Genomic DNA, 27,871 nt, shown 5'->3' on the forward strand with positions numbered 1-27,871 from the left:
TCCCAAATAATTATGGGAAAAAAGCACACAGATATTTGTATGTATCAAATACACTTAGAGAAGCAAAGCTCCATAATAGTTCACACCTGGGGTGAATGTCATGTTGCTAAATGCTCTGTAATAGTTTCAGAAATGAAACTATTTCTGCTTCATTTGCTTTAAAATGAAATAATGTGACTATGCTTTAAAATTCTTCTATAAAAAGTAGAAACCTGTACACGGTTCTCTAGTTGTCATTTACCATGCTGTGTTAACCATCTCCGTAATTTCCCTTGGCTCCCTCTTCAACCTTACTGGTCATTATATGTGACCTCTTAGCTTCTCTGGTTAACAACTCTGCCTGGTTTTGGGGGGCAGTGGGTGGGTGGCTGGCAAATCATGCCACGAGTATTAACAAGCCAGGTCTGTGAGTGCCTGTCCTAGTCAGCTGTGGCCTGCAGGGAGACCCATCCCAGAACTCACAGTGAGGCCGGGCCTTTCTCACCAGCACGTTCCTGATGTCCTTCGTGAGTAGTGCATTCTCTGAGCCCTGTTGGGGAACATAATCCTCTGTGGGTTTTCTGACTCATAATATATCCATTCCAGCCAGCCCCCTTTCATCAGCTCAGTTTTATCCTTCACTCAGTGCTGATCATTGCTTACCCTGCGTATCTTAAGAGCCACCCTAGAAGCAAGTTTGCTCCATCTTCTGTCATCTTTGACAGAGTGTCAGGTCCTGTGTCCTGAGAAAGTGCCCAAAGTCAGTAAACTCCTGCTTGTTATAATCTTACGTTCTAGCTCTCATGGTCAAGCACTCTCAACCAATCTCAGGGGCACTACCTCCACTCCTCCTACTTCCTGCTAGCTAATTACTTCTGTTATTTCAGTGTACAGTCTCTTTTCTCCCTTCTCAGACTCAGCACTTCCCCAGGCAGGGTATTCGAGGATTTAACCCAAGTATTCAGTCTCCCTCCTAGGAGAGGAGATGGGGGGCATTCCTGAGGGTCCTCTGTTGCCTCATCAGGGAGAGTCTTCTGCAGCACAGCTGAAGTGCCACCTCCTACGAGGTAAGGGTGAGTGCAAGCCCAGGGTGTCCAGGGCATCTCCCAGCCAACACCCTCAGGGGCCTCCATCCAAGGCTCTCCATCCCATGTTTCAGTGCACCAGTCTTCGAAAGCAGGACCCTGACTTGGTTGTGCAATTCCAACTTTCATATCTTCTATGTGAGGGGTGTCAAACTCTGGCCCACAGGCTAAATCCTCCCCACAGCCCATTTTATACAGCCTGTGAGCTAAGAATGTTTTTTACATTTTTAAAGTATTATAAAAATAAAGAAGAATATATGTCATGAAGATCTTATATGGCCTGCAAACCCTAAACTATTTACCATCTCCCCTTTCTGGAGGTTTACCACCCCTATTGTACATGTTGCCTACCCACCTCTTCTCTTTCCCTGCGGTTGATAAGGGCTTCTTTGTAAGCTACCAAAGAGGCCCTCTGGCATTACAGCTAGTCTTAAACTGCTTGACAACGGCCCTCATTTCTCATGATTCTTCTGCAGGGCATCAGCGTAACTTACAGCCAACTCTGCTGCTTTGTAGGCCTTGTTCCCCCATGTCTTTCAGACACTTAAATCATGACACCTGCAGAGCATTCCTCTTTTATTTTATTTTGTTTTCTTATTGAAGTAACATTGGTTTATAACATTATAAAACTTTCAGGTGAACATCATTATATTTCAATTTCTGTGTAGACTACATCATGCTCACCACCCAAAGACTAATTACCATCCATCACTGTACACATGTGCTCTTTTACCCCCTTCACCCACCCCTCTCCCCAGTTCCCCTCTGGTAACCACCAATCTATTTTCTGCATCTGTGTGTTTGTTTGTTGTTTTTATCTTCCACTTAGGCATTCCTCTTCACTGAGATATTCCCAGTTCACCTCTGTTTAAATATTTAGCAATGGACTGCCAGAGACTGTCCCAAATACCACTCAAGACAGCATCCTTTTTGCCTATTTGGTAGTGAATGAACCTGTCTTGGAACTCTTTCTTTCTTTTTTTTTTTTCTGTGAGGAAGATCAGCCCTGAGCTAACATCCATGCCAATCCTCCTCTTTTTGCTGAGGAAGACTGCCCCTGGGCTAACGTCTGTGCCCATCTTCCTCCACTTTATATGGGATGCGGCCACAGCATGTCTTGACAAGCAGTGCATTGGTGCATGCCTGAGATCCAAACCTGGGCTGCCAGCAGTGAAGCACACATGCTTAACCACTATGCCACAGGGCCGGCCCCTTGGAACTCTATCTTACTACCTGTTTTCTCAGGCCACTCCTGACACCACTTGTGATACTTTGGGTACTCTGAGAAACAAGTGGGAAGCATTAGATGTTCAAGAGATTTATTGTGAGGGGCAAATCAAAACCAGGGAAGGCTGGGAGAGCCATCAGAATGCAATGCAGATCTGACCCCTGTGAAAGAGCAAGGAGAGGAAGGAAGGTTGGGTAGGAAAAGCCTTAGACTGCAGCAGTTCTAGAAAACAAGGCAATGGGGAGTTCTCAGTTGACACTTGCCTAGCAGAGGAGCCCCCTTATTGCAGGAATGGGACTTATTTTAGTATCCCTGCCACACTCAGTTATTGGCTCAGAGCAGCCCATGAGAAGTGTGGCCTTGGCCCAAACATGATGGCTAGGGATATCATTGAATTATAGTTCTACAGTTGGAGATTTAAGAGGCACATTTTCATGGCTGCCATTGTTGTCACCTGGAAGAGCTGTAATATGCACCAGGTGTTGAATGTCTGATAGAATATGATCAAAGAGAGTTGGCAGCTCTGTGTTTTCTACCTCTAAGTTCACCATGGCCTACCTCTAGCTTTCAAGATTAGATCAAACCAGAAAACTAAGGGATGAAATGAAGGTCCTCATCAGGTTCAAGCAGTAGCTCAGAGAAGAGGGAGCAGAAATTTTACCAGCAAGATAGGTCAGTGATAGATCAGAACTGGGCCAGGCTTATCCTGGAATTGTGTCCTTGCTTAAAAAGATGATACAGGGGAGATTGTGCTAACGTAATTCTCAACATTTCTATCTGTCCAGTCACACAACTTTGATATGGAATAGTTAGCATCTCCATCTGGTGCACAGCTGTCATTCTGAGAGCTCTCTGATATTCCTGGGAATCTCAATTTTCTCTCATCTGGGTTGCATTTCTTTGTATCTCAAGTTTTCCTCTTTCTAGTTCCTTTAACATTTTGACACATTCTTCAGTAGCTTCTTGAAAAAGAGTGCCTTGGAGGTAAAATTTTTGAGACTTTGTATGTTTGAAAATGACTATGCTAGTCTTTGTTTAGCTTGGTATAGAATTCTCCATTCAAGGTCTTCATTAAGAATTTTGAAGGCATTTCTCCTTGTCTTCATGCTTCTGGTGATGCTATTGAGAGAGCGCAATTCCATTCTAATTTCTAATCTTTGATATGTAAACTTTTTTCCCTCTTTCTGGAAGCCTGAGCAATCTTCTTTTGTCTTCAGTGTTTGAATTGTCACAATGATTTATCTTGGTGTGGATCCATTTTCATCAAATATGTTAGATACTTGGTGGGCCTTTCAAACTGGCAACTTATATCCTTTGGTTACAGGAAGTTTTCCTGTAATTATTTTGTTGATGATTTCTAACTATCCACCTTTATTCTTTGTTGTCTCTTTTGGAACTCCTCTTATTCATTTGTGTTCCTCTGGACTAGACTTCTAATTTTCTTATTTTTCACTATTCTATTTTCCAGCTCCATCTTTTTGTTCTACTCTCTGGCAGGTTTCTTGAACTTTCTCTTCTAATGTGTTTATTGAGCTCTTCATTTCTGTTGTGTTTTTAATTTCCAGTAGCTTGTTTTTGTTCTCTGAGTGTTTCTTTCTAAATAGCATCCTGTTCTTTTTTCATATCTCTGAAGATATTAGTTTATTTGAAGTTTTCTTCTCTTTGCATAATCTGTTTTCTCCAAGTTGATATTTGTGTTTACTTTGGTCTCTTTCTTTTTGTTAGTAGCTTTCCTCTGATGCTGAAAAAACTTTGGCTGTCAGCTCATAGCAAACACCTGTGTGGGGCTTGTACTTCACCTTTGGGTGAACTGGGAATCACTAACATCACAATCTATGAGAACTTTCTTTTGTGCAGGTTTGATTCCTGAGGGAAGAGTCTTTCCACCTGCTTGGGATACAAAAGCATCTAGCTGCCAGTTTAGACACCTCCTGTTTTATGATTTCCAGAATATAAATCTCTACACTCCTGCTGGGATGGAGAGAGGTAGTCACCCAATGGGAAAAACTAAGAGGGGATTTAGGGTTCTAGTTTTCAAATAGATTTTACCCTCGTGCTCCTAATTTTAGTTCCTACTCCCTTCACCCCAAGTTCCAGAAGTAACTGGTACTTTTTGAGAATTCTTTACCCACTGCTGGCTTGGCTTCAGTTTTCTAGGTCTACTAGATCATTGTTATTCTCCCATCTGCCTTCCAGCTTCCAAAATTTTATTGCTGTTGTATTCTTTCTTATTCTCCCTAAGTAGGTTTATGATTGTTTAAAAAGTTATCCCTATACTGCAATTTTACTGAGGTTTGAGAGAAAGTGAAGTTAGATGCATATATGCAATTTGCCTTCTTAACCCAGAATTCCACTTGATATTTGATTAATTAGTCATTCAACAGAAAATAGCAATAATCCAGAGAAAAGTAATATAAATCTAAATGAGGTACCATTAAATAATCTTTTGAAAGAGAGCATTTCTAAATGTTAGAACTAGAACACTGGACAATTATAGCATGTATGATGTAATATAAACTTCAGATTGTATTAAGCAAATATGTTTAAATATTAAGGGTAACTACAAAAAGAATAGAAATTGAATGTATAACTTCTAAATTGATAAAGAGGATAAAAGAATTAAAGAGCATTCAGTCAATCCAGACAAGGCAGAAAAGAACTAAAAAGAAGCACAGAAAAGTCAGGGTATATAGAAAACAGAAGATAAGGATAGCAATAACCATAATAAATGCAACTGGACTAAACTCACAAGTTAAAAAACAGACTGTAAAATTGAACTTTAAAAAGATGCACTGTATGATGCTGTTATGAGAGGTTCGGGGGATTCGATCGGAGATGTAAAAGAAACTTTCCACTCCAAACAAATGGACTGAAGGTATATCTTTTATTATATAGAGGATAGTAAAGGCGATAGTCCACAAATAGGTCTGAATAGGTCAAATAATAAGAGGGAAAAACACCAGCTCGATCGGAAAGGGAAACACCAGATTGGCTGAGATAGCGGCAGACTCGAATAGGTCATATAATAAGAGGGAAAAACATCAGATCACTCGGAAAGGGAAACACCAGATCAACTGAAGGGAAACGACACAAATCAACCAGAAAGAGAAACACCAGGTTGACCAAAAAGAGAACACATCAGATCAATTGCTTCACAATAAATCAACTACTCACAGCATCCACGCCCCACTGCCAGGAGAGTTCTGTCAATCGACACGGCTGGGCAAGGATCACACGTGCTGGGTAAGGCGTCCCGTCCACAGGTGGAACTCTCACCGGGTCTCAGTCTCCAGCAGTTTATATAAGCAGTTACAGAGTTTACAGAGCAAGCATTTAGTGTTCCCATGCACAAATGGTTATCAGTGGCGTACGTGCACTGAGCCCCCTGGCTATCATCCCAGCCCAGTAGTTGTGTATGTGCATTGTTTACCCTGCTTATTGTCCCAGCCCGGCACAGATGGCCAGTCTGTCCCAGGCTGCAGCGCCCAAAGGGCCTTGAAATTTTTACATGTTGCAACTATCTCCATGGGAGAAGGGCCAGTTCCCACCACGCAGAAAGCAGCTTTTATATTTCTTTTTGTGCTGGTGGCTGTAGGTCAATGGAGTGGCCAAACATGGCTGTACTCATGTCAAGACAGATGCACCAGCAAATTCTGCCTTCAAAGTATAAATCGACCCCTTCTCACCACTTCCACATGCATCACCTTCACCCAAGCTATTGTCATTTCTCCCTGAACTTCCACAATGGCCTCTGAGCTCTCACTGCTCCCCTCTTGGCCCCTACAGTCTACTCCTCACACAGCAGCCATGAGGGATCCTTTTTAAAAGGTTAAGTCAGAACATGCCACTCCTCTGCTCAGAATCCTCCTTCCAAGTTTCCCAATTCACTTAGAAAAAAACCCCAAAGTACAGTACTTTTACTTGCTGCAGCTTACAAGGGCCTGGCTCATCAGGCCTGTCATTTCCTGCCATCATCTTTGCTCACATGCTGGCTCTCTTGCTCTTTTAGACCATGTCAAACACACTTATATTCAAAGTGTTGTTCCTGTTCTTACCCCTACTCTGTGATTCTCTTCCTCCAAGTCCCCACGGCACTTAGAGACGTTATGTGTTATTCTGGGATGGAGTGAGTCCTAATGTGGCAAGAACGGATCTCAGAGATGATCTGAGCTGCCCTGTGTTTCACCTGTGCCTTGTGAGTCTGTATCCTTGAAATCTGACACTGGGTGAGATCTCTGATTCAAAAATCCAGCCCTTTGTATTTCTTCAGTAGTATTCAACACATTCTGAAGTTACTTAGTATTTCTGTGTTTCTCTCTTGCCTCTGTAATGTAAGCTCCTTAAAGGCAGCAAGTTCATCTGTTTTGTACATCATTGCATCCTTAGCGCCTAGGACAAAGCCTGACATACACTGGCTCAAGAACCTGCTCTACTGTTCCCTGTAGGCCAGAGCAATATTCTGGTTGTAATTATGGTTAAACACAGTTTAACACAATCCTTAGACTCTACTTGCAAGATCTGGTACCAAAATAGCAGCAAATGTGGAAATGCAAGCTTGCAAAGCACTACAGAGCTACTTGAGGGAAGAGTTTTATAATCAGTCTAATTCATGTGCTCAAAAGTTCCAAGTTTGCATTAAGTAGAAGTAATTAAAAACTATTGTAAGCTGGTAATCATTTCATTGTGTGAAATATGCTAGACACAAAAAAGACAAGTACTTCAGGATTCCACTTACATGAGGGATATAAAGTAGTCAAACTCTTAGAAACAGCAAGTTCTGTTGTAGAAGATGCATTGAGAGTTTGAATAAAATTGCTTTATAAAATATAAAAATATATAAAATGTAAACGTAAAGAGTGATATTTTAAAATTAATGTGTTGTTACATATGTGATTTTAAATATATCTGTGGACCTAATAAAATTTATGTATTCAACTTGACCGAATTCTTTTTTTTTTTTTTTAAAGATTTTATTTATTTATTTTTCCCCCCCAAAGCCCCAGTAGATAGTTGTATGTCATAGCTACACATCCTTCTAGTTGCCGTATGTGGGACACGGCCTCAGCATGGCCGGAGAAGCGGTGCTTAGGTGCACGCCCGGGATCCGAACCCGGGCCGAACCCGGGCCGCCAGCAGGGGAGCGCGCCCACTTAACTGCTAAGCCACGGGGCCGGCCCGTGACCAAATTCTTTTAGGGGATTTTCTCCTTAAGGAGAAAGAGGATCACTTTTATTCATCACTATATTCAGATATTTATTGTGTTAACCACTGCCCTTTGCTTAAACCAAATCTCAACCCAGGATAGAGCTTTTCCTTCAGTCTGAGAGCAACACAATTTCCAATGATTGCTTTTGGTGGAAATGAGTAGAAGAGCACTTTAGTGGGGACAGTTGCTCCAACAGCCACTGCCTCTGTCAGTAGGAGAGGACTCTGTGGTGGGGAGGGTGCTCATCTCCAGGTGGAGAGAAACTGAAACTGAAAGGTGACACACAGTTTGTGTAGCTGGAGCCCCATGAGGTCCCTCCACCCAGAGGATAAAATGGGGAAATTAATGCCTTGACAGCCACTGATTCCCCATCGCTTCCAATTGTAGAAACTCACAGTGGGAAGGGACCTTATCAATCACCTGGTTTAGCCCCCTGTTGATTCTTAAAGTCTCTGATGGTCCAGCCAAGAGATGATTAATTCTTTTTTTGATACTTCTGGTAATAAGAAAGAGACTTATGACCCAAAAGAGTCACATATCCTAATTTTGGCGCAACGGCCTCTGGAATGTTTGGAGTAAATAATTTTTCTAAAGTAGGCAGCTTTGAGATTTTTTTGTGTGTGTGTGAGAAAGATCAGCCCTGAGCTAACATCCATGACAATCCTCCTCTTGCTGAGGAAGACTGGCCCTGAGCTAACATCCGTGCCCATCTTCCTCCACTTTACGTGGGACGCTGCCACAGCGTGGCTTGACAAGCAGTGCCTCAGTGCGCGCCCGGGATCCGAACCTGGGTTGCCAGTAGCGGAGCGCGTGCACTGAACAGCTACCCCATGGGGACGGCCCCCTAAGATCTTTTATTTGTAAAGATAATATTTTTGGCAAATGCCAATGAATTTTTGTTATTTTCTTCTATCTAAGGTAGAATTCTAAATTGTATTTATGTTTTGGTTTTGAAACATGATTTAAGTCAAAACTTGTGTATGTGGTATTTAGAATCCAACTTGAAATATCTCATGGTTTTTATATTTTTTACTACAAATAATTTTTAAAAATTCATATGTATATCTTCTTTGGTGACCTGGAGCTAGTTGAAATGTAGATGCTTTATAAACTGTCTTAACTACTGATATTGTCTTGCCTTTGTGAAGCATTAAATAGTTCTGCTTATTGACTGACTGTTATGTCACTGGGGAGAAATGAATTTTCACTGTGTGTTTTATTCCATCTAGTCAGTGAGTTCAGCATTAAATAAGTAATGCTTTAATGAGAAAAGAGATGGCCTGACAATTTCCCTGTGGGAATGGGAGTAAAGGACTCTGGGCTGTGATCCCATCAAAACACCACACTGACTCTGGGGACCAAGATAGGCACTTCACCTCTACATACCCGAATTTCCACAGATGCAGAATAGATTAAGAAAATTGACTGTAACCAAAGTAGACTGAGAAACAGTATTTGCCTCATGCTTTGAGACTTAGATAAATGTTGACATTTTTAAAATGCCACAGTGTTTACTTATTTCTTAAGACTTCATTTTGGGGAAGAGGATGCAGACTATGGAATGTCGGAAGGCACATGGTTGCTTCACAGAGGTGGGGTCCCTTTGTGTGGTAGTGAGAGCAGTATATTTTCTAGAGGTCACCTGCTCCACCATAATTCTTGGGAGGAGGAGGAACCAGACATCTCAGGTCCCTGGTCTTCCAGGCGAACATCTGCTGGCACACTGTTAAGGTGAATTCACTGTAAATCGTCCTTGAAGGCTAACTGAGAGACCTTCCTGCAGAGAGGTTTTATTCCTTTTGCATTCATAAATGCTGCCTAGGTTATTTTCTAATTGTGACCTCCTTTTCAGCACATCAGCCCTCCTCCTAAATGAAACAAACTAGATGGTAACTAACTTTGCATCATTCATGTTTGCAGGAACAAGACAGGTTTGTTATGGGTTTTGTTTTTTTTTTTTTTTTGCCTTTTGAGGAAGAGGGATGCATTTGGTGGCTGTCTGTCACTCTCCCTTTCCTGTCATCCCAGAGAGGCATGTAGGGAGACAGCAGAGGTAGAGTCATCACTGCTAATCCACATCGCCTGTCCTCTAAACAGGGTCCAGGGGTGCAGGACAAGGAACTTGATATGCCTAGTAATTTAATACAGTCTCACCACATTCAACATGGCATTTTACAGAGAGGAGCCAGGACCAAACTTCTGTATTAACATTTAGGTCCATATGGTGGGTCACGGAGGATGTGTCTGAAATTTCAGCACCAGAGAGTGATTCTTTTAGGAAGTGTCATTTCATAATATAGAAACAGAAGTATGTATCCTATTGATAGAGATAATAAGAGTCATGATAGACTCTCAAAGTTCACAAAGCACCTTCATGTCATATCATGTAATCTTCACAACAAATGTGTAAGGAAGATATTACTGTTCTCCCTGTATGACAAATGAGGACTCTAGGGGGTGAATTTTAAACAGAATATTTTAAACTGTTCTTGGTCTAACATGATGAGTATATTGTATTTTTCTATGAGAAAGACAACATCTATTTTTTTAAGGAACTTGATCAATACAGAGGTGAAGTGGATTTTCCCAGTATGACTTCAGTGTATGTGAAGAAACAACAATGAATTCCTAGCCTTTTCAAACATGTCTGCTATAATTTGTAGAAACTTTCTTGAATTTATCTTATTCTAAGTTGGTGACTTGAGTTTTCTCCTGAAGAAAGTAGGTCTGAGCTGCACCATGTCCTCTGTATCAACTCTGTAAAATCAGTTCTGAATTGTGACTATCTGGTCTGCTAATCTTCACACGAGAAGTGTGGGGAATTATGCTTGATGGTAGTGCTTCAGAGTCTTTGTATTCAAATGTGCCATATATATGGGTAAGTTTGCTAGGGCTGCTGTAACAAAGTACCACAAACAGTGGCGTAAACAACAGAAGTTTATCATCTCACAGTTCTGGAGGTTATAAATACAAAATCAAGGTGTTGGCAGTGCTGGTGCCTTCTGGTGGCTGTGAGGGAAGATTCTGTTCCAAGCCTTTCTTCTTGGTTTGTAAATGGCTGTCTTCATGTTCACATGGCGTTCTCCCTGTGTGCATGTCTCTGTGTCTAAAATTTCCCCTTTTATAAGGACACCAGTCATTGGATTAGGACCCACCCTAATGACCTCATTTTACCTTTGTAAATACCCTTTCTCCAAATAAGTTACATTCTGAGGTACAGGGGTTAAGACTATAACATATGGATTTTGGGAGAACACAACTCAACCCATAACACTTTGTCTCTCTCGATAGATAGATAAAGAGATAGAGAGATGGATAGATAGAGAGATAGAGATAGAGATCTGTATATCTGTATATATACACATTATATACATACTATAGAGTATGGTTCAGTGTTTGATTTCTATTAAAGGCATTTTAATACATAGGTTTAAATAATCATTGAGCCATCATTGCATACTATTTCTAAAAAGTAGTGTTTTGTCCTGTCTTACTTATGGTCTCATAAAGGTAACTAGCTTGTTCTGCACCAGAAATAGTAGAACCACCTCTTATCCTCCCCTCTCCCCACTCCTGTTCCCAGACTTGCAGAACTAGAATTCTACCGTCTATTTCTTGTTTCTCTTGCTAATAGAATCCAAAAAAGGCACAGAGTTTTGTGAACAATAAGGTATCGATATTGGCTCATTAGTTGTCACAATGAACCCATTCTATTTGTACCGTTGTCAAGTACGGGTTAACAACAGGAGAAACTGGGTGGCGATATATGGGAACTCTGTACTGTCTGCAACTTTTCTGTAAATCTCAGACTATTCTAAAATAAAAAGTTTATTTAAATAGTAAAAACCTTTCATAATATAAAATAGTATCTGCTATATATAAACCAGTTCATTAATGTATTTAGAATTATCATATAATTCTGTTTTTATTGCCACTGCTTAGACATCTTTTTGTACCAAAGAACAGATTAGATGTATCCTCTAGAGGACAGTGTTGGGTCATAGAAAGATTTTCACAATCTGCCCAAGTTGAAGATGTACTTCCTTATTTTTCCTCTTACTTTTTAACCAAGGCCTCTGTTTATTCATTATCCCTCTTTAAAAAATAATCTAAGAAAATTTATGCTTCTTCTGCTATCCTCATTAGTTGGAGATCTGCTTTAACTTACTATTTTTGCGCAAGTTTGGCTCTATACAGATCTATCAGGCCAGAACGATCTGCAGTTTTCACCCTGGTGTTCAGAGCACTGAGGGCTTGTGGAAGTTGTGCAGGAGCCAGGGGAGCATCATGGGGCACATATTGTGTGTTTGTGAATTCTCATGTGATGGCAAGAGTGCTGTAGAGTTGAACTTCCTGTGGAAAAACTAAAAAGTTTGTAGATTGATGAAGGTGCTCATAAAATAAAGAGGGGTTTTGATCTTTCAAGGTTGAGACTGTTTGCTCTACAGAGGTTTGTTGGGAATGGGGGGAAAGAGGAGCAACCCTTTGCTCTAGCTTCTGGAGCAAATTTCTGGAGGAATCAGAATAGCAACTCAACACTTGAATTTAAAAATTATCCCTCCAGGAGCTGGCCTGGTAGTGTGGTTAAGTTCACATGTTCTGCTTCAGTGGCCTGGGGTTTGCAGGTTCAAATCCTACACACCACTCATCAAGCCATGCTGTGGCAGCATCCCACACATAAAATAGAGGAAGATAGGCACAGATGTTAGCTCAGGGCTAATCTTCCTCACCAAAAATAAATAAATAAATAAAAATTATCCCTCCAAAGGTAGTCTCCTGAGATTGACATTTTATTTTTAAGAGGCTCCTGGGGTCGAGATTTACAGAGTGCTACTCAAGTACATCAAAGCCATATGAACATTAATTTGCAATATGCTTGCCTTGGGCCTAAAGGCAGCTGAAGACAATTGTTCATGTATTGATGGGCTCAGAAATTCTGAAACACATCATTCTGTCATTAGATGGAAGACATTTTCTGCTGATAGTGGAGTCCAAGGGCTCCACTCATACTAGGTGAGAATCTCGTATTAACATTAAAAATTGTTGTCATTTGGGTAGCAATATGTTCCACTTAGCTGCAACCTATAGGTTTGTTATTTTTGCTCAAAGAATAAATCTGTTAAAAGCTCCTCTGTTTAATTGGGATCTATAAGCCTTTTAATAGGATTTTTGAAAGGGAGTGGAAAATTTACAGGTCCTGGTAAATAGCCTGACATGAAGTTAAGATCAATGGTGTTTTGTTCAGCCACACCATCAAAGTGGAACCTATGGGCAGCAGTCTTTCTCATTCTCATCTAATAGTGCTAGGTATCAAAATACTCCTTCTCAGGTGTAGTGTTCTCTTAATTAGTGGTGGTGTAACACAGTTCCATCAGCCATCTAGCTATTTAATAAATAATACAATGATTTGGGATGTACTTGTCCCTGAGAGAATGATTGGTCCCTTAACCTAATTCCTTATCCAGTGGTCCTTATCTCAGGGAGAAGCATCTCTCTATCCCATTTGTGCAAGTCAGAATCCTGGCAGTTGTCCTGGACTTCTCTCTTTGTTTTCATCTTTGCCCATAATAGATGCACCACCAGGTCCTATTGATTTTACTTCTTAAATATCTCTTGAAACCATCCACTTGTTTCCATGGCCACCACTCTAACCCATGGTCTATCTGCTTAGACCACTGCAGAAGCCACCTCACCCACAGCAAGTGTGATCTTTCAGACACAAGTCTATGAGACCTCCAGTGATTTCCCATTGGTGTTACAATAACAACCAAAGGCACTTTCATGGATGATAAGGCCCTGCAAGTTCTGGTACCTGTCTCTCCCTCCAGCCTCATCTGGAAACATTCTCCTTGCTCCCTGTGCTTCAGCCTCCTGGCTTCCACTGCATCACACAGAGTCTTAGTGCCTGTAATTTCCTCTACCTGGGAGTCTCTCCCCTGCTGTCTTTGATTACTTTCTCATCATCCTTTCTACATCAGCTCCAGTGTGATTTCCTCATGAATGTCTTTCCTGATCTCCTGGCCTAGAAAAGTCTCCTTTTGTCTCTGCTGTGATAGACCCATGCTCTGCTCCTTCATTGTGCTTTCATAGACATCATTAGACACTCAGCTTTGCTGTTTTTTGGTTAGTATACATCTCCCCGACAGAATATAAATGCTATGACCAAGGACCCTGCCCACGTATGCTCATCACCAACTCCCCAGCACTTGGCACAGTGATTGGAAAAAGTAGTTGCTCAATACTTTTGTTGAATGAATAAGTGGTTATTTTTTTATTACTGCTTAGGTAGAGGAAGAAGAACCCACTGGATACATTCGATTTGAAAAATTTCTTCCAGTGATGACTAAAGTGCTGCTGGAAAGAAGGTAAGAAAGTCAATGCTATTGTTAAGGTAAAGTAATGATTAGAATTACATTAATTTCAAACACTTGGATTTTTCACTTTATGTATTATACTCACCTTGTACATTTATCCTAGAGAAGCTTCCTTCTAACTTCTCACTACACTTCTGAACTGCCAGTTGGTATGTGCTTAGAAATATCAACCACTTTAGTATTAACCTAATAAGCAAAGTGTAATGAAAGGGCAAATAAGCTACAAAAAGCATAAATCAACAACGTTCTTATTCTATTTTGAATTATCAATGATAAGAATTATCCCTAATTATTTTTCTAGAGGAAGGGTAGCATTGGCTTAACATAGTTTATTGTACAAGTTTTGTTCCCAGATAAATTGATTTCCATAACAAAGAAAAAAGCTAATAGATAACATCAAACATGCCAGTGATTTTAAACTAAGTATTTCCTGTGGGCATGGAGTGCTTTCAACTTTCATATCTAGAAATCCAAAAAGATTTCAGTGAGGGAAGTGTTATTATCCTAATATGTTAGCAGTTTTTGTTTCATTTTATGTGATCATGTATTATGTAGAGAATTAGCTATACTGTGGCATTTACTCCTTTTATTGTGTAATTAGATACAGACCAATTCCAGAAGATACCCTTCTTCGAGCTTTTGAGGTCTGTAAGCTCCAGATTTTATATATATATATTTATATGAAAAATTCGTCATGTAGAATTTATTCACCAAACAAAAAATATAATATCTATCTTTTCTTTTCCCCTAGGTCTTAGATCCAGCTAAACGTGGGTTTCTTTCTAAGGAAGAACTGATCAAGTATATGACTGAAGAAGGTGAGTGATTTATTACTTATCTTATGCCAGTGACTTATTTAAATGATTAATAATTTAATAATTATGCAAAAATTCTAGGGGATACTTTAAAGTCAATCATTCTGGTAAAAACAGTTATTTACTAGTCCTATTATTTTGATTTTAGGGTGGTTTTTGTTTTGTGGGGGGTGAGAGGACAGAGGCTTTCTCTGGGGGCAAGGGGGGAGATGGATGTTGCCTTACCGGATTTTGTAAAGTGTGATACGGCTGTGAACTGAAGTCATCTCATTCACTTAGAGTATTTCCAGAATGAAGGTCTGCCACCTGGAGAATGTGAGCTGTCAATCACCATAAATTAATGCCTGTTACTAGACTGAAGATTTGAATTGTATATAAAAATTCCTCTTAAAGAGCTTTTTAGTTGGTGAAGTTACAGATAATACAGCCTCAGTGGAATATGAATTCAAACAATTTTCAGTGCTTTGTGATAATGGAACCATATGTATTTGCTTTGAACTTGAACTACACACACACACACTCTTGTACATAATACCTGCACATCTACATATGCCAACATATTTCCTTTAGGAATTCTCTCTGCTTAGGCTGATGTGTACATTTGTTTTCCCTGAATGGCAGGAGCCTAATGGATGTTCTCTTAAAACCATTTTCTTATTGATTACTTCCCATCCTCCCATACAAAATTAGAGTTCTGTCTCCTTTGTTCAGTTTGCTTGTTCACAGATTGAGTCCTGAATGATTCAGTTGCTCATCACTTGAGACAGAGTCAAAAGTGCAAGTAATTTTGAGTAGGGAAGACTAAGACTGCATCTACTTGCACAAGTGGTTTGACCATTTGGACTTGATCCACCATTAGGAGAGAATACAGAGTAAGATGACATGACAGTCACAGCTGCCACCCAAGAACTCTTATGACATTGTTCAGTTCTCTGAGGATTAACTTTGATGGAAATGTTAGAACTTTCAAAACATCAACCTCTTAATCCTAAGGATTAATTTCAGTGAAGTAAATCCTAGATTATTTCAGGTAATATGAATTTAGTCGAAAGGGCCAAAGCAGTGCAATATCATTCGTGTGGTGTACAAACTATGTGTAGGTGAGGGGTACTAAGTGCAGGGAGAGGTAATGATAGGAAAATCTGCTCCCTTTCTCAAGGATATTGTAGTCTTATTGAGGGAAACAAAACTAATGTAAAGTAATTCAAAATATGACAATAGAAAAAGTGAGTATCAGAAGATCACTGTGGGCCAGACCAGCCTAGAAAGATGGTCTGGGAAAACTTAAAGAGAAAATAGGTTTCTTAAGATAGTAGAACTTCTATGGATGAGTTATTGAGAGCAGGGGTAAAATTTTATGCGTTATAGCATCCCTGCACATATTAAGTCTCAACAAATGTTTGTTGAATTAATGAATGAATGAGTAGATGAATGAATAAGGGGTCAAGGGGCTGATGAAAGGGAGACATAGATTGATAAAGCAGTATGAACCAAAACTGAGAGGTAGGAATAAGCATTCGGTTTCAGAATCCTGTGAGAAGACAGAGCCCAGAGGTTCTTGTTGGCAAACAATGGGAAATGACTCTAGATAGATGTCCTGGGATGAGATCGTGGGGGCCTGGGCTCAGGAGTTCAGAATTCATCCTGTGGGCAATGGAGAAGCATGGTAGTGTTTTGAGCACATGAGTCACATGGTGCAAGAGGGATAGTGGGAAGGTTAATCTGGTGCTGGTAGGTTTGTTAGATGAGTGAGAAAGAGGTTAGAGTAGGGAGACCAGTTAGGAGGCTGTGTTAGCATTTTGAAGATACCCTAGTAAGGGCCTGATCTGACAGCGGCAATGGGAATGGAGAGAAGAGATTGATCCAACAGGACTGTGTACAGCAGGATCCACTGGTCATGATGAAAAACAGTGCAGGGGACAGAGATGGGAGCTGAGTCCAGGCAGCAGGCTTTGACCTGGGTGATGGGTGTGATCGTAATGCTATGGACTGAAGTAGGGAGATCACAGACAGGCTGCAGTAGATGCAGAGACAATGCAGCTTTTCACACCATCCCCAGAGTGTTCATCAGTTTGAGAATGTGCATCCTAAATGCCCAGGATGTCATATGATGAACATAATACATCACATGAAGTCATGTTCCTATGCTATGGAGTCCACATGTATCTATGTATGTGTATTGTGTCAGACAGTATTTAGCAGCAAGGAAGGTCTCAAAAAAAGTTTTTAAACAAACACATGTTGCTTCCTATGTGCCAAGCAATGTCCTAAGTGCCATTTAAATAATAACACTTGAATCCTCATAAAAATCCTATGAGATAGGTAGTATTATTATCATCTCCATTTTAGAGAGGGAAACTGAGGCACAGAAAAGTTAAGTGACTTGCCCAGGATCTTAAAGCTAATGAGACAGCTTTGCATTGGAACCCAGGCAGTCCAGCTGCCAAGCTTGTGCTTTTTAATCAGTAAGCTATCTTCCTCCCACCCTTAATCAAATACTGCAGACCTCTTCCTTGCCCAAGGAAGCAGTGTGACCACCTTCTGTGTTGTACTGAGAGCAAGGCCTTGTTCTGAGCGGTAGAGGGTGGTCATTGAGTTCATGGACCTTGAGCTGGATGCTAGCATTCAGATCTAGCTCTTCCACTCACTGTCTAGGGCAGGCTGCCTTGTTTCTTCATGTCCTCATGAAGGTGTCCTCAACTGTAAGTGGGGATGACAATGCTCACCTCTCCTGAGGCGTTGGAAGATTCACTTAGTTAATATATGTGAGTTAATACATGTGAAGCACTTAGATCAGTGCCTGGCACACGGAAGTTCTCAATAAGTGTTGGCTATGAGTATTCTTTTAAGGACTTCCAGGGTGCCCATCACAGTTCATTGGCAGTGGATTTAGTATTTAATAATCAGGTATAAGAAAGATGCAGAATTTGTCTTTTTAGGAATTTTTGACATTCTTTCTTAGAATGTAAGCATGATTGCAGAAGAATGAAGTACATTCCCCTTGTTTGATAATAATCATCATTGTCATCAAAATCCCCACTTGAATGATTTCTGTATTACTAACTGAATTCTAACTTAGCATTGTTTGTAGAGGCAGGTGACTTCTGCTCAGAAGGGAGACATCCTCAGGCCATGGTAACTTACCTGCTGCGATAAGACTCTTTAGGGGGAAAGTGGCAATTTGGATGTTTCTGTATTTTTGTTTAATATCAGGACAAAGTTTTACTTCACTAGTCAACAGGCTTCCCAACACTTCCTGAATTTGCTTCTCATCTTGGTGAACCCAATATCCAAGATCCCTCAGCTGTTATCTGAATCCCACTAAAGCCCACAGATTTTCTAACTTTTGGTTTCATTTAACAGCAACGCTGGGCCAAACTATAACAAACAGGACTGTTTTGAAATGGTTGGTGAATGGCATCAGTCACTGGGTTCAGCTGGCATCACTAAGTTGGCCAGAACTGGTTAGGGAATATTCAGAGATATAATCATTACTGTTTCAAGTCTCTGTGATCTGCTCTTCAGCAATTTTGCATAGCAACCATTTAATCCTGTCTTCATACCCCTACTAAATATAATGATTAGACTCCCTAAAAACTGGGACTTCAAGTTAATCCTTTGGCAATTTCAATAGTTTTTTTTTTAATTTTTTATTATTATTATTTGTTTAATCTTGTTTATTGCAGTAACATTAGTTTATAACGTTATATAAACTTCAGATGTACATCATTATACTTCTATTTCTGCATGAATTGCATCATGTTCTCATGTTCACCACCCAAACACTAATTACCATCCATCGCCACACACATGTGCCTAATTATCCCTTTTACCCTCCTCCCTCCCCACTTCCCCTCTGGTAACCATCAATCCAATCTCTGTCTCTATGTGTTTGTTTGTTGTTGTTGTTATCTACTACTTAATGAGTGAGATCATATGGTATTTGACCTTCTCCCTCTGACTTATTTCGCTTAGCATGATACCCTCAGTGTCCATCCATGTTGTCACAAATGGCTGGATTTTATCATTTCTTATGGCTGAGTAGTATTCCATTGTGTATATATACCACATCTTCTTTATCCATTCATCCATTGATGGACACTTAGGTTGCTTCCAAGTCTTGGCTATTGTGAATAATGCTGCAATGAACACAGGGGTGCATGTATCTTTACGCATTCATGTTTTTACGTTCTTTGTGTAAATACCCAGCAGTAGAATAGCTGGATCATATGGGAGTTCTATCCTTAATTTTTTGAGGAATCTCCATACTGTTTTCCATAGTGGCTGCACGAGTTTGCACTCCCACCAGCAGTGTATGAGAGTTCCCTTCTCTCTACATCCTCTCCAACACTTGCTGTTTCCTGTCTTATTAATTATAGCCATTCTGACGGGCACGAGATGATATCTCATTGTAGTTTTGATTTGAATTTCCCTGACAGTTAATGATGTTGAACATCTTTTCATGTGCCTGTGGCCACCTGTATATCTTCTTTGGAGAAATGTCTGTTCAGGTCTTTTGCCCATTTTTTAATTGGGCTGTTAGTTTTTTGTTGTTGAGATGCATGAGTTCTTTATATATTTTGGCAATTAACCGCTTATCAGATATATGGTTTGAAAATATCTTCTCCCAATTGTTAGGTTGTCTTTCCTTTTTTTGATGGTTTCCTTTGCTATGCAGAAGCTTTTTAGTTTGATGTAGTCCCATTTGTTTATTTTTTCTATTGTTTCTCTTGCCCAGTCAGACATGGTGCTTGAAAATATGTTGCTAAGACCAATATCGAAGAGCGTACTGCATATGTTTTCTTCTAGAAGTTTCATAGTTTCAGGTCTTATATTAAACTCTTTAATCCATTTGGAGTTAATTTTTGTGTATGGTGTAAGGTAAGGGTCTACTTTCATTTTTTTGCATGTGGCTATCCAGTTTTCCCAACACCATTTGTTGAAGGGACTTTCTTTTCTCCATTGTATGTTCTTGGCTCCTTTGTCAAAGATTAGTTGTCCATAGATGTGTGGGTTTATTTCTGGGCTTTTGATTCTATTCCATTGATGTGTGTGTCTGTTTTTGTGCCAGTACCATGCTGTTTTGGTTACTATAGCTTTGTAGTATATTTTGAAATCAGGGATTGTGATACCTCCAGCTTTGTTCTTTTTTCTCAGGATTCCTTTAGCTATTCAGGGTCTTTTTTTGTTCCATATAAATTTTAGGATTGTTTGTTCTGTTTCAGTGAAAAATGTTATTGGAACTTTGATAGGGATTGCATTGAATCTATAGTTGCCTTAGGAAGTATGGACATCTTAATTATGTTAATTCTTCCAATCCAAGAGCACGGGATATCTTTCCATTTCTTTGTGTCTTCTTCAATTTCTTTCAGCAATGTTTTATAGTTTTCGATGTACAGATCTTTCACCTCTTTGATTAAGTTTATTCCTAGGTATTTTATTCTTTTTGTTGCAATTGTAAATGGGATTGCATATTCTTAATTTCTCTTTCTGCTACTTCGTTGTTAGTGTATAGAAATGCAACTGATTTTTGTATGTCGATTTTGTATCCTGCAACTTTACTGTATTCGTTTATTACTTCTAAAAGTTTTTTGGTGGATTCTTTAGGGTTTTCTATATATAAAATCATGTCATCTGCAAATAGTGACAGTTTCACTTCTTCCTTTCCAATTTGGATCCCTTTTATTTCTTTTTCTTGCCTGATTGCTCTGGCTAGGACTTCCAGTCCTATTTAACATAGGAGTGGTGAGAGTGGTCATCCTTGTCTGATTCCTGTTCTTAGGGGGATAGCTTTCACTTTTTCACCATTGAGGATGATATTAGCTGTGGGTTTGTCCTACATGGCCTTTATTCTGTTGAGATACTTTCCTTCTATACCCATTTTATTCAGAATTTTTATCATAAATGGATGCTGTATCTTGTCAAATGCTTTCTCTGCATCTATTAAGATGATCATGTGATTTTCATTCTTCATTTTATTAATGTGGTGTATTATGTTGATTGATATGTGAATATTGAACCATCCCTGCATACCTGGAATAAATCCCACTTGATCATGGTGTATAATCTTTTTAATGTATTGTTGTATGTGATTTGCTAGTATTTTGTTGAGGATTTTTGCATCGATGTTCATCAGTGATATTGGCCTGTAATTTTCTTTGTTTGTGTTGTCCTTGTCTGGTTTTGGTATCAGGGTAATGTCGGCTTCATAGAATCAGTTAGGGAGCTTCCCCCCCTCCTCAATTTTTTTGAATAGTTTGAGGAGGATAGGTATTAATTCTTCTTTGAATGTTTGGTAGAATTCACTAGGGAAGCCATCTGGTCCTGGACTTTTATTTTGGGGGAGGTTTTTGATTACTGTTTCAATCTCTTTACTGGTGATTGGTCTATTCAAATTCTCTACTTCTCCTTGATCCAGTTTTGGAAGGTTGTATGATTCTAAGAAGTTATCCATTTCTTCCAGATTGTCGAATTTGTTGGCATATAGCATTTCATAGTATTCTCTTATAATCTTTTGTATTTCTGAGGTGTCTCTTGTAATTTCTCCTCTTTCATTTCTGATTTTACTTATTTGAGCCTTCTCTCTTTTTTCTTGGTGAGTATAGCTAAAGGTTTGTCGATTTTGTTGATCTTTTCAAAGAACCAGCTCTTGGTTTTATTAATTTTTTCTATTGTTTCCTTGTCTCTACTTCATTTATTTGTGCACTGATTTTTATTATTTCTCTTCTTCTACTGATTTTGGGCTTTGTTTCTTCTTCTTTTTCCAGTTCCTTTAGGTGCATTGTTAGATTGTTTATTTGAGATTTTTCTTGTTTGTTGAGATAGGCCTGTATTGCTATAAACTTCCCTCTTAGAACCTTTTTTGCGGTTCCCTCCCATAAATTCTGGCATGTCGTATTTTCATTTTCATTTGTCTCCAGGTACTTTTTGATTTCTCCTTTGATTTCTTGTTGACCCAATTGTTGTTCAGTAGCATTTTGATTAATCTCCACATATTTGTGGCTTTTCTGATTTTCTTCCTATAGTTGACTTCTAGTTTCATACTGTTGTGGTCAGAAAAGATGCTTGGTATTATTTGAGTCTTCTTAAATTTATGTAGACTAGTTTTGTGGCCTAATATGTGATCAATCCTGGAGAATGTTCCATGTGCATTTGAAAAGAACGTGTATTCTTCGGTTTTTGGAAGGAATGTTCTGTATATATCCACAAGGTCCATCTGTTCTAGTGTGTCGTTTAAGGCCAATGTTTCCTTATTGATATTCTGTTTGGATGATCTATCCATTGGTGTAAGTGGAGTATTAAAGTCCCCTACTATTATTGTGTTACTGTCTATTTCTCTTTTTATGTCTGTTAATAATTGCTTTATATATTTAGGTGCTCCTATGTTGGGTGCGTAGATATTTACAAGTGTTAAATGCTCTTCTTGGATTGTTCCCTTGATCATTATGTAATGCCCTTCTTTGTCTCTTTTTACAATTTTTGTTTTTAAGTCTATTTTGCCTGATATGAGTATTGCTACCCCAGCTTTCTTTTCACTGCCATTTGCATAGAGTCTCTTTTTCCATCCCTTCACTTTCAGTTTGTGAGTGTCTTTAGGTCTAAGTGTGTCTCTTGTATACAGCATATATATGGGTCTTGTTTTTTTAATCCAATCACCCACCCTATGCCTTTTAATTGGAGCATTTAGTCCATTGACGTTTAAAGAAGCTATTGATAAGTATGTACTTACTGCCATTTTTTAACTTTTTTTTTTCTCAGTGTTTTAGTAGTCCTTCTCTATTCCTTTCTTCTTCTCTTGCTCTCTTCCCTTGTTGTTTGATGGCTTTCTTTAGTATTATGTTTGACTTCCTTTCTCTTAGTTTTTTGTGTATTTATTACAGGTTTCTGGCTTGTGATTACCATGGGGTCCATATACAGAATTGATGTTCTTTTTAGTTTGACATCTGTCTGAAAGCTCTACTCTTTAACTCCCCTCCTCCCACATTTTATGTTTTTGATATCATATCTAACCTCTTTTTTGTGCATTTGTATCCATTACGTTCTTATCATGGAAATAGAAAATTTTTCCTATTTGTGGTCCTCTCTTTTCCCCTTAAATAAGTCCCTTTAGCATTTCTTATAGTACTGATTTCTTGGTGACAATTTCCTTTAATTTTTGCTTGTCTGGGAAACTTTTTATCTCTCTTTCCATATTGAATGATAGCCTTGCCAGGTAGAGTATTCTTGGCTGTAAGTTTTTTCCTTTTAGCACTTTAAATATATCTTTCCACTCTCTTCTAGCCTGTAAGGTTTCTGCTGAGAAGTCAGCTGGTAGCCTTACGGGGTTCCCTTTGTATGTAACTTGTCTTTCTCTTGCGGCTTTTAGGATTCTCTCTTTATCTTTAATTCTGGACATTTTGATTATGATGTGTCTTGGTGTGGGCCTCTTTAGGTTTATCTTGTTTGGCACTCTCTGTGCTTCCTGTACCTGGATGTCTGTTTCCTTCCTTATGTTAGGGAAGTTTTCATCTATTATTTCTTCAAATAGCTTCTCTGCCCCTTTGTCTCTCTCATCTCCTTCTGGGACACCTATAACACGGATGTTTTTGCACTTGATGTTGTCCCAGAGGTCCCTTAGACTGTCCTCACTCTTTTTAATTCTTTTTTCTTTTATCTGTTCAGCTTGGGTTATTTCTTCTAGTGTTTTGTCCAGCTCGCAGACCCATTCTTCTGTATCCTCTACTCTGCTTCTGAGTCCCTCTAGTGAATTTTTTATTTCCAGTATTGTATTCTTCATTTCTGATTGGTTCTTTTTTATTGGTTCTTCCATTTCTTTGTTGACATTCTCACTGAGTTCATCCATTCTTCTCCCAAGATCAGTGAGCATCCTCAACACTCTTTGTTTGAACTCTCTGTCAGGTAGGTTGCTCATTTCTGTTTCACTTAGTTCCTTTTCTGGGGTTTTGTCCTGTTCCCTTACTTGGAATGTATTCCTTTGCCTCCTCATTTTGCCTCTTTCCCTGTGCTTGTGTCTATGTATTAGGTAGGTCAACTAGGTCTCCTTCTCTTGGATAGGTGACCTTATATAAATGATGCCTTATGAGGTCCACAGTGTGCTTCCCTCAGTTCTGGATATTCCAGGAGTGACCCCTATGTGGGCTATGTGTGTCCTTCTGTTGTGGCATGTTTGCTCTCCCTGTAGGTGCCCAGGGAGGCTGTGCTATGCTCCTGGCCAGCTGTTGTAATGCTCAGCTGCTTGTAGTTGTTGTGGACCCTTCAGTCTCTTTATCGGGTTGGGGAGCCCCAGCACAGTTGGCTGCAAGGTCTAATAGCACATTTGTGTTTCAGTATTTCTTTTAAGTGAGTAGGCCCCCAGTGTGGCTGGTTGTTAGGCTCAGGGGCTTACAATTGGTATAAGCCTCCAGCCTTTAGGTCTCTTGTCAGCTCACTGAAGATTGCAGCTGGGTGGGGCTGGCCTCAGGCACAGGAGCACCCAATTGTTTCAGGCTTTGGAAGGTGGGGCAAACTCCCTATGTGGGTCTTTGAGAAGCACAAGTCTTCTGCAGCTGACAAGCCCTGCCACCCACAGGTCCACATACACAGTCAACACAGTCCTGCCCTGTGTGTGCACCCCAACCTCCTGAAGTAGACCCAGTCTCTCCATGGTGGGAGCCCCACACACCCCACTACCACCCCACACTCTCCACCTGCTCCTTGTGCACCCCCTCTCCACTGAAGTGGCAGTCACCAGGCTGCAGAGAATCCAGTCACCAATCTATGCAGGCCCACGAGTTGCCTGAGGGCTTGTTGTTGGGTGGGGCCAGTCCCTACTGTGCGCTGCCTGCCCTGGCTGAGCTGGATTAAATCGTTGCTCTAGTGGGTGGGGCAGACCCTGGGCTAGCAGGCCCCAGGGAGAACTCCAGTGGCATGTGCCAGTGTCTGTGTCAGCACGCCCACATCAGGCCACAACAATGGCCACCACCATTCTCCCAGTCCCTGGAGAGGTCTCACCTCTCACTGAGATGAACTCAGAGCCTATCAGGTGAGTCTCTTTTCACCAAAGCACTGTGAACCTTTCTTTCTGGTGATTTTAGGTTGCTTTCTGAAGCAACCTAAAGGGTGAATTTGTGCATGGGCCCTTTAAGGGCCGGTTTTAATTTCTTTGTGAACCAGCTTTTCTGGTGGTAATCCCCAATGTTTTAGTAGCAGACAAAGTCAGATATTATGCCACTCATCTCGATTGTGCTGGGTCCACAAAATGCCTACAGCAGGGGTGCTCCCCGGGCTCAGGGCCCCCGCTCCTCCAGGGAGGGCTGCTTACCTTTGGGCTGCTCCCAGGCAGCCGTGAAGCTGGCGGCTTGTGAAGGTGGCATTTTTTCTCTCCAGAAAGGAATTTCTGCCTCTTTCACCTCAATTAGGATTATCGTTTATTGCAGGAGTTCCTCTTATCCAGTTTTCAGTTCTCTCTCAGGGATAATTTTTCCATGAGTAGTTGTAAATTGGCTGTGTCTGCGGGAGGACATGAGTTCAGAGTCTGCTTATGCTGCCATCTTGACTTTTCTCCTCTCAATAGTTTTAATTTAAATAAGTAAACAACCTTATTCATGATGTCCTTATGTCCTCCTCCTGTTTTGTCTGAAATGATCGATTCTATGGGTTGCTTGAGCTATGATATCTGCAAGGTAAGGTAACTCCAAAATCTGCCAGGGTACAGCAGCATTCTCTGTGCCCCTCTGAACTGTCATGAAGTACTGGCTCTATAGCCTCAGGGAGAGTAACGAGCAACACAGTGGGGGCTTATGGGGCTCCATGGCAATTAAGCTGGCCAGAAGAAAATGAAAGAAAAAAATCATAAGATTATGAATGATGAATTTCCCTTCTTATTTCTCCTAGGTGAGCCTTTTTCTCAGGAAGAAATGGAAGAAATGTTGTCTGCTGCAATTGATCCAGAAGCAAATTCAATTCATTACAAGGATTATATAACAATGATGGTGATAGATGAAAATTAAACTCTCTAAAGACTTAATTTCTAATTGAAAGGATAATTTTAAAAATTGCTTGTCTTTGTTGATTTCACATTTTATCTTATAATTCCTACCTATGATAATTACTGCCATGTGACAACTATTTCAATATATTTTGTTTTTTACAGAACCTCATAACAATTTAAAACATAAATTTACTTAGTGTGTCTAGTCTCATGAAATGACAAATTGCTAATTATTTTGAAACTATTCTTAAAACATTTTAACATTATCTGTGGATTGTTGTTAATTTTCTACCATAAAACCCAGGTTACCTTCAAATTAATTAAGCTGACAAAATGAAGAGTGGCTTGAAGGACCCAAGGTTTTACATATAAAGATCCTGGGAGGGGGCAGAATGACCACAAATTGTAAATGAGTAGCAATGTGATGAAAGCTTCTTTTTAAAACAACAACAGACACTTCAGCAATCTGAATGTGGAAGGAGAGTTATTGAAATGAATATTAATAATTAATTCCTTATGAGTGCCAGTTGCAAATCTCATTTGAGATTATAATAACATAGTGTAAACATTTAAATTTGCTGAGCCAGCATGTTACGTGATGGATTAGCTGAATGAGTTGAGATTATTGAATCTAGAGAAGAGAAGACCGAAGGGAAACTGATGATGTGAGGAAGTGGCATTGTCTTCTGGTCTTTAGAATTCTTACCTGTTCAGAATACCTGTCATGGGAGTATTGTCCTGAATACTAAGAATTTTGAGAAATGTTATGGCATGCAGGAGGCACAGCTATTGAAAGAGCAGAAAAAAGTTATCTGAGCACAAGGAATCCCAGTGGAAAAAGACACGGGGAGTTACAAACACAGGGGGAAATATAGTAAAGGAAATGAAGACCCTTCCATCACCTGTGTGTTCTTTCATACACATGCATGCACACACACAGATCTCTACTGAAAGATGCTTCCCCACTACATGTATGTACATATATACAAACATTTAATGTTGCTTGTGAGTCTTTCTCCTAGGCATGCAGTCTTGCCCCCCAAGAGAGGGGGCTGCTACCCAAGAGACTGTCACTGTTCATTCACTCATGAAACATTTACTGAGTATCATTAGATAATGTGTGAAGAACTAGAGTTGTGAGGTGAATCTGTCCCTAACTAATCGAGGTCACAGTTCTGTGAGGAAGACCTGCAAGTCAGTCAGCAGCCACAGTTCAGGCAAGTTCACATCTGGGTACTATGGGAGTGAGGCATACGAGGGGCAGCTAACTCAGGCTGGGGGGAGCTTTCTGGGAGATGAAAGAGTCTAGTGAGTAGAGAAGGCTTCCTGGAACATGTGAAACCTGATTTAAAGATGAGCAGTTTACTAAGTGGACACAGGGTGTTTCAGCAGGGGAACAGCAAGTACAAAAAACCCAGAGGATTTATGAAACATGGAACAAACTGGGAATTTAGAGTAATTCAGAATGTTTGGTTTGTAGGAGATTTGGGGGACATAATGAGAGATGAAATTGGAGTGGCAGACAGGAGCTGTGTCATTAAGGATATGGGGTTAGGTGTAGAGTTCTGGTTTTAGTGTTAGAGTTCAGACTTTCTTCCAAAGATCATAGAGAAAGAAAGATCATTTGTAAATAGCATGGAAAATAGACTTGAAGAGCCAAGACTTGAAGTGGGGAGACAAGGTGGTAGGCTATTTGGTTGGTGGGAGGAGATAGATTGGGAAAAGCCAAGCAGGAGTCCCAGGTTTCTGGCTTGGACACTGAGTGAATTATAGTGCCATTCATTCAGATAAGAAATCCAAGAAGCCAGTCAGGGTAGCATTAGAGTGTGTGTTGGTGCCTAATGCATAAACTCAGTCATGGACTTGTTTGAGGCACCCAAGGCAGCTCTGGGTTGTCTTCTAGAAACCCATTACCCTGCATAACCCTGGTCATGCCAAAGAAATATGGTCTGGTGAATTAGCCCTAGTGTCTTCTGAGTCAAATGGTGACATTATATTCTTTTGCTGAGGGAAGGCTCCCATGACAGAAGGATGTCTTAGGATTGGTTACCCCCAAGTCTTACCTTCTATAATTTCAAAAGTTCTGACTGGCAGAGAGTGACGTCAGCATGATGGCGGAGTGAGCTTTCCTGTGCACTCTTCCCTCGACAAGATACAACAAAAGGAACAGTCACAGACCAACAACGGAATGCCAGACAGTGAAAAGCTAGAGCGG

The 27,871-nt window shown here is 40.1% G+C and overlaps 1 protein-coding gene across 4 annotated transcripts in view; it reads left to right on the plus strand.

The window, feature by feature from the left end:
- Window positions 1–25,922, plus strand: part of DRC8 (dynein regulatory complex subunit 8) — a 131,536-nt gene extending 105,614 nt beyond the window's left edge. For all 4 annotated transcript variants that reach the window (XM_087428149.1, XM_087428151.1, XM_087428152.1 and 1 more), the window contains 4 exons: window positions 13,784–13,863; window positions 14,474–14,516; window positions 14,624–14,690; window positions 25,560–25,922. In XM_087428149.1, coding sequence (XP_087284275.1) covers window positions 13,784–13,863; window positions 14,474–14,516; window positions 14,624–14,690; window positions 25,560–25,675 — 306 coding nt within the window. In that variant the 3' untranslated portion in view covers window positions 25,676–25,922. The remainder of the gene's footprint in view (window positions 1–13,783; window positions 13,864–14,473; window positions 14,517–14,623; window positions 14,691–25,559) is intronic.
- Window positions 25,923–27,871: the final 1,949 nt, after the last annotated feature.

Source organism: Ceratotherium simum, unplaced genomic scaffold (assembly GCF_057802395.1).
Source record: "Ceratotherium simum simum isolate JZ-2026a unplaced genomic scaffold, ASM5780239v1 HiC_scaffold_43, whole genome shotgun sequence".
Lineage (NCBI taxonomy): Eukaryota > Metazoa > Chordata > Mammalia > Perissodactyla > Rhinocerotidae > Ceratotherium > Ceratotherium simum.